This window comes from Talpa occidentalis, unplaced genomic scaffold (assembly GCF_014898055.3).
Source record: "Talpa occidentalis isolate TD23 unplaced genomic scaffold, MPIMG_talOcc4v2.1 talOcc4.15, whole genome shotgun sequence".
NCBI classification, from domain to species: Eukaryota; Metazoa; Chordata; class Mammalia; order Eulipotyphla; family Talpidae; genus Talpa; species Talpa occidentalis.
Genome location: NW_023601543.1, coordinates 14,936,555 through 14,951,574, shown reverse-complemented (window position 1 = coordinate 14,951,574; position 15,020 = coordinate 14,936,555). Strand labels below are relative to the sequence as shown.

Below are 15,020 nucleotides of genomic sequence, written 5' to 3'. Positions count from 1 at the left end.
ACTCGACATCATGACTACAATGTACCACATTCAACTACAACAGAATCTATCATCTTCTTGCTTAAACTAGATACTCTTCCATATTCTTGACCTCAGTGGTGATGCCACATCCACCCAGTCACTCAAGCTGGAAATCTGTGAATCATCTTTGCCTCTCCCCTTTCCCTTGTTTACCATGTTCAATCAATCACCAAGCCCTTCACATTTTTTTTTATTAAAAGTTTTTTTTTAATAGAGGCATGTTTTATTTATTTGTTTGTTTGTTTATACATGCACTGGGTACAGTCAGAAGCACGGGAGGGTGAGAGAATTCACCAGAGCCAGAGCGGGGAGCAGAGCAGGCAGAAGGACCAAAGTACACTGCTGAGGGGAGCAGCGGGCGGCAGGAGAGGTCTGCACACCATGTGGGACCCTCCTCTGGTGGCCGGGGAGCAGCCGGGGTTCGAAACGGCGCCTCAGAGGCCTCGGGCAGCTTCGCAACCCAGCGCTCAACCGCTGCGCTACCGGGGAGGACAACCAAGCCCTTCACATTTTACCCCCTCAAAATTCTTCAAATGTGTCCGCTCCTCTATATTTCTTCTTTTACATTATCTAAGTAATGCTATGATACATGAGTATGAAACTCATTTCTACCACTCCCAACTTCCATCCCTCCTTCCCAATATAGTTTAACATATTTTGTTTCGTCTAATGGCTGTATGCATAAACATTTCTTATTTGATCAACCATAGGTAGTTTCACCTAACTGCTCACTTTGTAAGAGGAAGGATACCAATTGTAATCTATATAGAAACCAATAAAAATATACACGAAGAGTTATAGCTAAAGCCAATTAGTTGTATTATATTGTTATACCAATTATAGCTAAGACCAGCTAGAATGGAATATGAAAATATAATTTATTAATCCAAAAGAAGATAAGAAAGGAAGAAAACAAAGAGAGGGCAAACAGGAAACAAAGAACAAGATGACAAACTTAACTTTATTAATAATTATATTAACTATAAATAATAATTAAAAGGCAAGGACTGTCATAATTTTTAATAGGCAAGACTCAAACTATATGATGTTTATAAGAAACATACTTTAAATATAAAAACAGATAGGTTTAAAGTAAAAGGGTGAAATAGATCCCATGTAAATACTAAGCATAACACAGATGGTACAGCTCCAGTACTAGAAGGCGCAGTCACAGTACATTGCAAGCCAATGACGATTATCAGTGATTAGAGATAAAGAGGGTCATTTCAGAAGGATAAAAGAGTTAGTTCGTCAAGAATATATAACAATCCGAGGTCTTCCCTGGTGGCGCAGGCGGTTGAGCGAGCGCTGTGAAGCTGTCCTCAGCCTCTGCAAGGCCAGTTCGATGCCGGCCGGGCAGGGAGCTACCCACATGGCACAGCAGACCTCTCCTGTATTGCCCGCGGCTCCCCTCAGCAGTATATATCAGTCAGTCTGCATGTTCTGTTCCCCACTCTGTCTCTGGTGAATCCTGTTACCCGCCCCCACCCCCCTACACCTCTGGTCTGTACCCCAGCTCTTGTATGCATAAATAAATCTTTTTTAAAAGCATTTAAATGCTTCTTTGCCCAAAATACTGTAGAGAGTGAGCTAAAGGGACAGAGTTGCCATTCTCCTTTGAGCCTGCAATCAGGAGGGGACAGGTTAGGCCAATGTTCTTCCAGTCTGCCAGGCAGGGCCTTGCCCCATTGGGTATTAATTAAGAGGGGTGGGAATTCAAAGCCACCTATTCAGCCTTGTGGAATTTTGTTTGCTTTGATGCAAGTCTAAAAGCTACCCAATACTCTGATTAAAGACCTTCAGTATAGGGTGCCGCTGTTCCTTCTTCCTACTCCACTAGCTGATTTTCCCACTTTCCCCTAGACCTTCTCCCCATTTCTCCAAATGCATCTGACGTGCCACCCCCACCAATTCCAACACAAGCTGCTTGCTTCATCTCTTGGCAGTTCTAAATACTTGTATGTAGGTAGGTAGAGGCATGTTCTCCACATATATCTCTCATAACCTGTTAACTTACCAAATTATAAAACAGTCTGTTTCAGAATTTACAGAGTGAATTGTGCCACCTCCCATTCATCTGTAGAAGGCCTAACCCCCAATGCCACTGGAGAAGAGCCTAGAAGGAGGTAGTGAAGGTTAAGTGAGGTCTTAAGAACAGGACCTTAATCTGATAGGACTGATGGCCTTATAAGAGGAAGAAACACCAGATCTCCCTCTCCCTCCCTTCTCCTCCCCCACTCCACTTCTTTTTCCCTTTCCTCCCTACCCCTTCTCTCTCTCCATGTCACAGAGGAAAGACCCACCTGCAAGCCAGGAGGAGAGCTGTCACCAGGAACCGAATCTCCCACACCTCTAGCCTATACCCCAGTTCTTGTATGCATAAGTAAATAAATCTTTAAAAAAAAAAGAAAGAAAGAATCAGCAAACTTAAGGACAGATCAATAGAGATTATCCAGTGTAAAAACCAGAATACAAAATGATTGAAGAAAACTCAGGAACTTCATAGGCTTGTGAGACACAACATATGCGTAATGCAAGTTTCAAAAGAGGAGAGGAGAAAAAGAATATAACAAGTATTTGAAGAAATAATGGGTGAAAACATCTCAAATTTGGTGAAAAAACTTTAATCAACACATCCAAGAAATTCAATGTATTCCAAATAGAACAGAGTCAAAGATATTTACAGATAGAAAGATCAGAGTCAGATTGTTGAAACCTATGGAGAAAAACTTGAAAACAGCAAAAGGAAGAGGATGTTTCACAAACCAAGTGAACATAATAAGACTAGCAGTTGACTTCTCATTAGAAGCCATACCATCAAGAAAGTGGTGTCATGACATATTCAAAGTTATGAGGCAAACAATCAAAAATTCTAGAAGCCGGTTCTCCATGGCAACAGTTCTAAACAACACTTTCTTCTTCTCAGCTTCTGGGTGTCCCTTCAGGTCTTCTTCTCTAATCTGTGTGAAGGGAAGGGTGTGAAAGACCTCTGATTAGACACTATGGCCTATGGAGGAGAGGAAAACTATGAAGGTATGAGCACTGACCGCCTTACACTGGAGTTCCTGGAAGAACGTCATATGAGAGACTTGGTAAAGATTTCAATAGTTGAACTAAAACAACAGATAGAGGAACTGGAAGGCAAGTTCAATGATGACAATGACAGTGGTGAATGGAAACACCGTTATGAGAATCAACTCGAGATAAATAAACAACTGCAAGAGCAAATTACTGCTCTCAGAGAGAAAATGGAAAAAATCCAAGTAAATCCTTCGGATAGACTATCTTCTATTCGTGTCTATGAGCGAATGTCAGTGGAGTCCTTGCAAACCTTACTTAAACAGCTAGACAAAGAAAAAAGGAGTCTTGAATGTCAAGTGAAAGCCTGTGCACTTAAACTGGAAAAAGAAGCAAAGGCTTACAAGAAAATAGATGATGAACGCCGTGTATACCTACATGAATTATACCGGCTCTCTAGCCCATACGCCTCTCCTCCTAAGAGGCAGCAGATGGATCGAATGCAAAGAATGAAAGATAATGTGATGAAAACAGGAAAATACAATCCACCTAATCAAAAGATCTTAAATGGGAAGAAAGAACCAGCAAAAAAGGTTACAAAGGCAAACCAACTTCCTAAACTTCAGCCATGATTCCAGAAATGGCGGGATTTCTGTTTTTTCCCCTTTTGTCTGTAATATTCAACTTGTGAAGTTAATGTGCAACACATTTTTCAGGGAATGAAATAGATCAGAGTTATTAAAATTCTTTTGCTCTTTTCCAGAAGTTTGTTTCTTTTTTTGTGCCGAAATTTCTTAGTCATTTCATTTAGTTTCAAAAATTGCTTTAGAAAGTAGCTTTAGTGACACTAAAATATCTAGTAATAGTGTTTATGATTCATAAAATATCCTAGAAAACCTGAAGATTGACCTCTCTGTACTTGCTTTTAATAATACCCCCCTAATCTACTCTTGAAACTATGTAAAGCTGGTGGGGGGGTGTGTGACAGTGACATGGGTCACTGTCAATGGGTCCTTACCCCTACACTAGAAACTACAATTGCAGGACACGACTCAGGCTCAGGGTGCACAAGTAACAGGACTTTCATACAACAGCTTGAGAGAGATGAAGAAATTGGGAGACAGGAAAGTGTCAGCATGAGGTACCAGTGTTAGAGCTCTTAGACGCTGGGCACGGGCCAATGATATCTCCTGATAGGTGTGGGGCATAGGCCTGTGGCACCTGTCAGCACCCATCAGCAAGTGATGTCGGGGGCAGGGCCAGAGGCAGGAGCAGCAGACAGGCGGTGGTTTTAAGCACAGATCAGACATGAAGTTCTCGAAGGTCTGTGAAGATCTGCTAAGGCCTTTCCAGAAGACAGCCTGTCTCTTACAGTTGCCGGAAGTCTGGCTTATGTCCTGGGCTTATATATTGAAAACAATGCCACGGTGGTTTCAAAAGTGAAACTGCACCATTCAGTCCAACCTGACCTGTACAGAGGATGGGCAGCCATCAGTTGCAGGTTGGGGGTGGGGTGAATGGAGTGGGTGGGGGTGGGAGAGTGGAGAGGTGGTGGAGGGGGTGGAGGGGGTGGAGGGGTGGTGGGTGAAGGTGAAGGAGGTAGGGTAGGGGGTGAAGGAGGGTGGGGGTGGGGTGGAGGGGCTAAGGGTGGGGAGCAGAAGGTGGTAGAAGGGGTGAGAGGATGGGGGAGGGGGAGAGGTTGGGAGTCAGGGTGGGAGACTGGGGGTGGGGGAGTGCTGGGGTGGTGGGTCTGGATGGGGAGTGCTGGGGTGGGGAGGTTGGTGGGGAGTGGGCTCCTCTGACACTTTGATAGCAACATTGCTACCATATTGGTTTCTAATTGGTTGTTAGCTGAAATTGTGAGTTCATCGAAATGTTTTTCTATTTTAGGCTATATCACATTCATTTTTTTTAAACCCAAAGTTTAAAGAAAACTGCAAATTAAATGTATTTTAAACTTGCACTTGGAACAACATGGTATTATGGAAATAACCTTCAATCAGGATTCAGCTTGGTTATAAATCCTTTTTGCCATGAATTTGTGATATCTTGGGCATATGCCTTCACCTCATCTTTATTTCCCACACCTGTAAAATGACGGAAGCAAAACTGTGCCACTTTTACAGTTTCTTATCATTCTAGAAAAACAATACTTATTCAAAGACAAGTTACTGCCGCTTAGCACGTGGTGATTTAAGTCATTTTGTGATGTTTATTAATTTATAATGATGACCTTTGCACAAAACTTTGCAAGTGTCCATAGTACTCAGGTCTAGAAATGGATATAGAAAGAGAATAGGACAGTGGCTCTTTTAAGAAATTTATAAAATGTATTGCATTCTCTTATTCACATTTAGACTATTTTTGGAACTGTCACATCGGCCCGGAACATACATATAATTTATTTGTCCAACTTAATAAGTGAAATTATTGGACTTTATACTATCTTTCTTAGTATTAGCAGCAAATTGATCATTTGCATATTAGTAATAAGTTAATCATCACAGATCATTACTGAAGAATGAATAAATTTGTTTCTATCTTACACAGATAAGCCATTGTAGGGATTAAGTTGAGGAACATTTAAAATTATCTCAAAGCAAATATTGTTTAAATATAAAAATAAAAATAAATAAATAAATAAAATTATCTCAACCACTGCAATGGTATATTAGTTGACCATCTTGGGGGTTCTATCACACTTTAGTCCTGCAGAAGTCACTTTGGAACACTTTCCTGATGTTAGAAAATGTAAGTCTTAAACAGAGTGATGGAACCTTGGTGGGGTAGTATAAAGGACTGAAATGGGGAATTCAAGACCTGTGTTCTGACATCAACTTTGCCACTTCAAAAGCTTCACTTTGAGTCACTTTTCATTGCCTCACTTCCATCAGTTACAGAGTTGGAAATACCTATCTTACTAATGCCTTGGATTTGCTCTGCAGTTACACCGTACTTACTAAATAATTATTAAAACACAACCCCCAAGTAATTAATTAATATCAGATCTCCCTTATAAGAAATTTGAAAAGGGGCCTCCCTGGTGGCGCAAGGGTTAAAGACAGCGCTATCAAGCAATCGCCAGCCACTGCAGCACAAGTTCTATTGCCAGCCTCAGCAGCATGAGTTCCATCCCTGGCTGGCCAGGGAGCAACCCACATGGTGCGGCAGACCTCTCCTGTCTTGCCCGCTGCTCCCCTCAGCAGTGTATTTCAGTCACTCTGCCTGTTCTGTTCCCCGCTCTGTCTCTGGTGAATCCTCTCACCCTCCCACGCATCTGGCCTGTACCCCAGTTCTTGTATGCATAATAAATAAAATCTTTTTTTTTTAAAAAAAAAAAGAGCTTTCTGAAAAAATAAATAAAATAAAATCAATAAGTAGTCTAGGGCTAACATTTTATTTGTTAGTTAGACCTGAGATTTGCTTAGTATATAATGTTTAAAGTTCCCTTTTATCCTTGGACTTGTAGCCACTGAAAGTGACAGCAATTTTTTTTCATTTTCTTGTTTTCCTCTCTGTTTTAGACTTAGTTTTTGTCTCTGATTGATAAGAAGGAAAGAAGGAAGAGGAACAGGATCTCTGTGCCTCTAGAAAGCCTTTACCTAGGACTGACCCATTTTTTTTCCTTAGGTTTTTTGTTTGTTTTGTTTTAGACTGGGCTGCATTTCTAGGTGACTAAACATTTCCCTTTTTTTCTTTTGGATGCTTACCTGACAAGCTCCCAGTGGTTCCCAGGGACCTCTGCTATGAGAGGTGGCCTCCCTTTCTACGGTTTCCCAATCAACTTCAGAGACATTAGGGTCAGTATCTAGGACAGCAACAGTGGCCACAGCTTATCCCTTGCACTTTCTTGTTTTGTGACAACTTGGTTTGAAGAAGGAGACTCTTCGCATGTCTATGGGCAGCTGCATTTAAGAGTTCCAAGCACACCGAATGGAGATTTGTGATCTCAAGAAGCTGAGACTCTAGTCAGGTGTTTTAGGTGGAGCAGGATTAAAATGTTCCATCTCCCTCCCCTATTTCTTAAATAAAACATTAAGCTGTAGGTTTCCAAAGACAAGATCCCTTGCAGCCCACTTGGTCGGGGTACAAATTGTGACAACAGCAAAGCAAGCAACAACAAAGAGATCGGTCTTTGAAATGATGTTTTCCTGTGAAGGGGCACTCACATAGCCAGCAAACTTCATAGCTTACTGGGGACCAATGCTGGCACTCTTTGCCAGGAAATACCTCTAAAGGGCAGTCCAATGCCTTAATTTCAAGTAGGCACCCCAAGAGCCCACTGATGACTTCAGCAATAGTGGATTGGTTGATCAGATTCACACCAACATGGTGTCATCAAAGTAGGCCTCTCTTTGCTCTTTGGTGTGGGCTTCAGACCCAGTAGGAGGTTGGGGGGGATAGAGGGAGAGACAGAGGTAGAGAGAAAGAGGAGGAGGAGGAAAAGGAGGAGGAAAATGAGGAAGAGGGAGGACAATGAGTGCTGGTGAGGATGTGGAGAAATTAGAACACTTGTGCGTTGCTGGTGAGAATGTAAATGGGTGCAGCCACTGTGGAAAATGATATGGCGGTTCCTCAAAACGTTAAACATAGAATTACTGTATAATCCAGCAGCAATTCCATTTCTGGGTATATACCCCAAAAAATTGAAAGTAGGATAATCAACAGGTGTTTGTGCACCCATGTTTATAGCAGCATTACACAAAATAGCCAAAAGGTGGTGCTCTGGTCTGAATGTTGGTAGCCACACCCCTCCTCCCAACAATTAATGCTTAAATTCTAACTACTAAAGTTAATGGGCCCTACCTATAAGTAGGTGACGGTCTTTGGGAGATTATTAGGTCATAAGGGTGGAACCTTCATGAATAGGATCAGTACTGTTATAAAAGAGATCCCACAGAGCTCCAGAGCCCCATCTACCATATAAGGGCCAGGAAGAGGGCCTTCACCCAACCATACTGGCATCTTGATCATGGACTTCTAGCCTCCAGAAATATGAGAAATAGATTTCTCTTGTTTATAAGCTATATACTCTATGGGATTTTGTTATAGCAGCCCAAATAGATTAAAACAGGCACCATCCCAATTGTCTATTAACAAATGAACAGATAAACAAAATATGGTCTATACCTACACTGCAATGTTATTCAGCTTAAAAGGGAAGGCAATTCTGACTATGCTATGATATAGAAAAATCTAAAGACATGCTAAATGAAACAAGCCAGTCACAAAAGAATGAATACTACATTCCACTTATATGAGGTACCTGCAGCAGTCAAACCCAGAGAGACACAACTAGAATTGCAGTTGTCAGGGCCTGGAGTTAGTGGTTAAAGGTACAGAGCATCAGCTGCAGAAGATGAAAAGTCCTGGAAATGGTGCTGGTGATGGTCAACAGCAATGTGAATGTACTTAATGCCACTGAACTGTACACGTAAAATGATTAAAATGGTAAAATTTATGGATATTTTACCATGATTTAAAAAAAGTCTCAAACAAACTCAGAATAGAAAGCAAATCTCACAAGCTGATTAAGGGCATAAAAGTATTCTATAGTTCACATTATATCATCTTTATAGCATCATTGATGAAATAGTAAATGCTCTCCCCCAAGACTGGTAACAAATCAAAGATGTCCATCTGGTCAGTTGCATTAAATACTGCAGTGAAAGCTCTAAGCCAGTGAAATCAGGAAAGGAAAAGAAATAAAAAACATCCTGATTTGAAAGGAAGAAGTGAAGCTGTTTTGGTTTTTGGTACATGATGATTATCAATATAAAAAGTCAGATGGAATCCACACACAAAAAACTACTAGACTAATAAGTGAATTTAGCAAGGGTGTAAGATAAATATAAAAATAAACTGTGTGTATATACAAGCTGTGAAAAATGAAATAATAAAGACAACATCAAAAAGAATAAAATACTTAGAAATAAATTTAGCAAAAAAGTCTATGTCTTATATATAAAAACTATGAAAACACTGTTTAGCAAAATTAAAGATATATATATATATATATATATATGGAGAGAAATTCCATATTTTGAATTGAAAGACTTGGTATTGTTAAGATGGCAGTATCACCAAACTGATCTATAAATTAAATAACATATAATAATTACAGCAGGCTTTTTTTCCCCCCAGAAATTGACAAGCTGATCCTAAAATGCTCAAAGAAACACAAAGAACACAGAATAACCAAAACAACTTTAAGGAGTCGATTGGGGGCCTCCCTGGTGGCGCAGGGGTTGAAGGCACAGCGCTATCAAGCTATCGCCAGCCACTGCAGCGTGAGTTCAATTCCCAGCCAGGGAACTGGCCCTCATGACATGGCAGACTGCTCCTGTCTTGCCCGCTACTCCCCTCAACGGTGTATTTCAGTGGCTCTGCCAATTCTGCTCCCCACTCTGTCTCTGATGAATCCTCTCACCCCGCCCCTGTACCTCTGGCCTACACCCCAGTTTTTCTATGCATAAATAAATTCTTTTTAAAAAATAAAATGAATAAAAAATAAATAAAAAGTTGATTGGAGAAGTTTTGCTTCCATATTTCAAAACTTACTATAAACTCACAGTTACCAAGATGACATGATAATGACATAAAGACAGAAATATAGATCAATGGAACAGAATGGAAAGTCCACAAACGAACCTTTATATTATGGTCAATTGATTTCTGACAAAGATGCCAAGGCAATCAATTGGAAATAACAGTCTTTTCAGCAAATGGTGCTAGGACAATTGGATATCCACAAACAAAAAGATGAATTTAGACCTTTATCCCACACCATACACAAAAAATAAACTCAAAATGCATCAAAGCTAAAATAAAAGCCAAACTATATAACATTTAGAAGTAAACACAGGAAAAAAATCTTTGTGACCTTGGAAAAGGCAGAGATTTCTTAGATACCAAAAGCACAATTCATAAAAGACAAAATTGGTAAATTAAACTTTATCAAAATTCAAAATATATACTTTAAAAAACCAATAAGAAAATAAAATGGCAAGCCACACACTTGGAGAAAACACTTGCAAATCACATATCTGACAAAAGATTTGTATCCAAAATAAAAAACTCTCAAAACTCAATAATAAGACAAATACAGGAAAAGATTGAGCAGACATTTTACCAAAGAAGATATATTGCTAGCTAATAAACTCATCATCATTAATCTTGAGGGAAATGCAAATTAAAATCACAAAGAGATACCACTATTAATCTCTTAGAAAGCCATAATAAAAAAAGATAGACAATAACAGATATTGACAAGAATGTTGAGAAATAAGAATCCTCATATACTGCTAGTAGAAATGCAAAATGATACAGTCACTTTGGAAAACATTTTGGCAGAGTTTTCAAAGTCAAATACAAATTTACCATATAATTAAATGATTCTCCCCAGGTATCCACCCTATAAAATGAAATGAACCTATATGTCCCCCAAACATTTTCATTCAGTTTTCAGTGCAGCAATATCCAAAGGTGGAAACAAATAAAATGCTCATAATCTGGTGAATAAGTAAATAAGATATGGTATGTCCATACAACGGAATTCTATTCAACAATAAAATGAATGAAATATTGGTATATGCTACAACATAGAGCTCAAAAGCATTATGCTAAGTGCAAGAAGTTGAATATAAAAGACCACCGATTTTATTATTCCATTGATATGAACTGCACAGAAAAATCAAAACTATAGAGACAGACAGTAGATTAAAGGTTTCCTGAAGCTGGGGGTGGGAAAAGGACTTAACTATAAAGAGCATAATAGATCTTACTAGGATAATAGAAATGTTATAAAATTATAACATGGTGGTTGCACACTCAGTACATTTACTAAAGATCACTGAATTGGTCATTTACACTGGGTAAATTTTATGGTATGCAAATTATACATGCCATTAACTTTTTTTTTAAGCTCACTTTTTTTTTTTAAGTTAAAAGTAAAAGAAAAAACATTCCAGGCATACAAAGAAGCAGGAACATATCATCATAATGAGATCAATCGATCAAAATTGACCCAGAATAGGGGTCTAACAAATTAGCAAACCAAGAGCATTTGAAGTTAGTGTAACTATGTATTCAAAAAGTTAAGGAGACATTTCTCCAAAGAAGATATGCAACGGACAAATTAAGCCATAAAAAGATCCTCAACATCATTAGTCATCAGGGAAATATGAATCAAAATTACACTGAGAGAATATTTCACACCCACCAGAATAACTATAACCAAAAAGACAGACAACAACAAGTTTGGACCAGGATGTGAAGAAACTGGAAGCTTCATACATGCTGGTTGGCAGGGAAAATGGTGCAATGACATTGGAAAATAGGTTGGCAGATCACTACCATAGATCTTTGCTTGTTGATTTTTCTGTTTCAAACATGTTATATGTATATGGCTTTATTTAGACAACATTCTTGTTTTGTTTTATGTAACGTTTCTTGAAATGACAAAATTACAGAAATAGAGTTTAGGAGGAGGCAGGGCAGGAAGCACATGGCCAACAGGACTGATCCTTAGGGTGATAAAATTTTTCTGTACCTTGACTATGACAACATCAATATACTGGTCTTAATATTTGAGTTTTTCAAGATGTTACCATTAAAGTACATAAAGGATACATAGGATCTCTTTATATTATTTCTTCCATTGTATGTATCTACAACTATTTCAAAATAAAAATTTAATAAAATGGCATAATGGATGTAAAAACATCCTCTTAGTCTGTTCAGGCTGCCTTAACAAAATACCATAGATTACATGACTTACAAACAATGGACTTTTATTTCTCCACATTCCAGAGTTGGTAGTCCAAGATCAAGGTGCCAGCAGAGTTGGGGATGCATAGCCGAGACTTTCTTGCTGTGTCCTCATAAAGTGGAAGGGGCAAAGGAAGCCTTCTAGGGTCTCTATTATGACACCATTAATCATTCTTAAGGGCTCCTCCCTCATGATCTAATCACCTCCCAAAGGCCTAATACTACCACCTTGAGGATTGGAATTTCAGCATATAAATTGTGGGGGGTGGGTAGTGGTGTCGGATAGACACAAACATTCAGCCTATAGTGAGCACTCTGTAAATGTTAAAATTTTGTATAAATAATAATTATTATGTATCTTTAATGAGAATAAATAGCATGGAACCATTATGACTTTAATCACTAATTCAAAAACACATTATTGAGTACCTACTATGTTGAAGGACTAGGTTAATGTTGTAGAGCATACAATGTCATGAATTTATGGTAAAATCACAATTGTTGCCCTATGGCAAGTTTTTGCTGAGCCTGGGTCCTTTTTGTGATATGCAAATCAGTTGAAATATAAGCATACTTGAGGGGGACATATATTTTTGTTTGCTAATCATCACTAATAGCACTAATCAAGATCAAAGGTTCTGAACTAATTGTTTTCACAACTCAGATAGCCAACTACATACTTGATATCTCCACTTGCTCTCAAATCTCAAAAATACAAAACTGAATTGTTGGTCTCACTCCTCAAATCTGTTCCTTTCATCACTCGTTTTCTGCATCTCAATAAACAGTCTACCACCACTCATTTATTCAAGTCAGTAATATAGATATAAATTTCCTTCCCTAGCCTCCCACATTCCTCTGATGGACCCATCAAAACCTCTATCTCCACAGCTACCACCCTGTTCCAAACTATTACTGTCTTGCTGAATTATACAATAGCTTCTGACAGGTCTCTCTGCTTCCACTCGAACCCCACTTGAATCCATTCTCTACACAATAATGTGATTTTATTAAAATTTAGTTAATTCCATTCTCCTACATGGCCCCTGTATTAGTGGCCCATTTTATGTAGAGTAAAATTCAAACTCTACCATGGCCTGCAAGGCCTCACAAGACCTGACCCCTGGCCATTTCTCCATCCTCTGTCATATCTACCTTCTTGTGACCTCATTCACTAACAGCTGATTTTTCAGTTGCTAAAATGTAACAGGTTCTTCCCAACCAACTCAGAAGACCTGTGTACACATTGCTTCCTTGGTCTAGAATATTCTTACAAACCCCAGTTCTTCCCAATGCTGACTTCTCCTACTTTATTAATACAGCTGAAGTACTGCACTTACTGTCCATAGTTCTTCAGAAGAGGAACACAGGGCCGCAATCCTCCCAGAGCTGGAAAGGAGTACGTGGAGGAACTCATTTCAAAGCTGCATTTGCATAAAAAAACACATTGTCTTCACTGAGATTAAGTGTAGATCAAAAAAGTCAATGTTTATTTTAAATATTTGTGTTCAAATTTTATATAACATTAGAACATCAGCTGTCCATAAAAATAAAACTTGGAGTGTCTTGGAGGAAGTGGCAATTACAAGAAGTTGGAGAGCTAGGCAAGAATGAAAGTTTTTTTTTAATTTTGTATCTTGAAGATGATTCAGATCTAGTTGCATCTTTTAGGGGTGTGACGTGGTGTTTGGATGAAGAGAAATTAAAGACTGAAAAGCCAGTGAAAAGAACTATTACAGCTAATATTTCTTGCGCATTTAATGTGTGACAGGCATTCATCTAGCAGCTTTCCATTTATGCTAGCGGTTTATGTATATCAATTTATTCCGTTTTCACAGCTACCCAATGTACTAATAGCATCCTCATTTTAAAGACGAGGGGAAAAGGGTGCAGAGAAGCTAAGTGACTCACTCAAGAATTGCAAAGCTAGTAAGCAGCAAAGATTCAAACCCAGAGGGTCCTGTTAAAACTCATGCTTTTCATCCATAGCCTATCCATATTCCCCTTTCCAGTAACATTGTGATGATACCACAGGTTTGCAGGGGTCTGCCTCCATGGCAATAATGATGGGAAAGTGCAGAGAGAGATTCAGGAAGCAAACCTGACAATGTGACAGGACAACTGTGAGGCATAAGAGAGAGGAATCTAAGCTGACTCGAAGTTGTCTCACTTACCTAAGTGGGTAGTTGATGGTGCTAGTCATAGAGATGGACAATACAGATGAACCCTGGTGGAAAAAAAATAAATTATTGGACACTTCATTTTGATGTGACTGTTGGACAAAAAGGATTGCCTAGAGACAATCAGCGGTACAAGTCTGGGGCTCAAAAAACAGTTCTGGATTAGAGATGTTGATTGGGGAGTTCTCGTCCAAGTGTTAGGAAGAGCAGGTGTAATAAGCAAGGCTAGGGCTAAGGACAAGATCAGGGAAACATCACTTATGGAGTAAGTACAGAAAAGGCATCCGGCAGAGAAGACTGAGGAAGATGACCATGAAGTTAAGATACCAGAGAAGAGTAGTGTCAGGGAAGCCCAGGATGGAGTTTCAACAAGACAAAATTGTCTTTTATCCCACTAGAAAGCAAGCTCCATGAGGCCATGGCACGTGTCTGTTTTGTTCACCAATGTACACCAGCGCGCAGAGGCCTGACACAGATGATCAAATAGACATCCTGGATATGAACAGGAAAACAAAGGGCTGTATAAAACCCCACACAAAGTTCTGGGAAGACAAAGACTGAGAAGTGTCCATTTGATTTAGCAACTTGGTGGGGGTCACTGACAATCTAATCCTGAACAGTTTCAGTGGAAGGGTGGGGCGCAAGCTAAAGGGACGTGGCTTAAAAGGATAAATGCGACGAATGTTTTGTGTATTACTTTTCTATGTTTTTGCAATTAAAACAATTCCTTAAAGGTCGACGGGAGGTGAGGAACTTGCAGCCGCTGACACAGCCCATTCTTGGCCGAAACTTTGTCCCACAGTGAAGGAGGAACCTGGAGCTGCAGTGGCACGGAACACAGGCGGCTTTTCCCTGGAAAGGAAGGAAACGTGCTTTGTTCGCGGCTGGCCACTTCACAGGCGTTCAGTAAAGCCTCGGGCCGGCCGGTGGCGAGCTGGCAGGACGCGGAGGGACACAGACAGGCGCGGGGGGCTTTCTTTTCGGAGGCGGCGGGGCAGCGAAGGCTCTGGCCGCGACCCCCGCCAAGCAGCA

The 15,020-nt window shown here is 39.7% G+C and overlaps 1 protein-coding gene and 1 long non-coding RNA gene across 2 annotated transcripts; one reads left to right on the top strand and one right to left on the bottom strand.

The window, feature by feature from the left end:
- Nucleotides 1-2,919: 2,919 nt before the first annotated feature.
- LOC119246529 (coiled-coil domain-containing protein 169-like) lies at nt 2,920-3,796 on the top strand. The gene has a single exon (XM_037512893.2). The coding sequence runs from the start codon at nt 3,024-3,026 to the stop codon at nt 3,669-3,671; it is 648 nt and encodes a 215-aa protein (XP_037368790.1). The 5' UTR covers nt 2,920-3,023; the 3' UTR covers nt 3,672-3,796.
- Nucleotides 3,797-13,155: 9,359 nt separating this feature from the next.
- On the bottom strand, nt 13,156-14,722 carry LOC119246528 (uncharacterized). The gene is made up of 3 exons (XR_005125518.1): nt 14,686-14,722; nt 13,983-14,035; nt 13,156-13,232 (listed from the first exon to the last, which is right to left on the bottom strand). It is a non-coding gene; the product is annotated as an uncharacterized LOC119246528 (long non-coding RNA).
- Between the last annotated feature and the right edge of the window lie 298 nt (nt 14,723-15,020).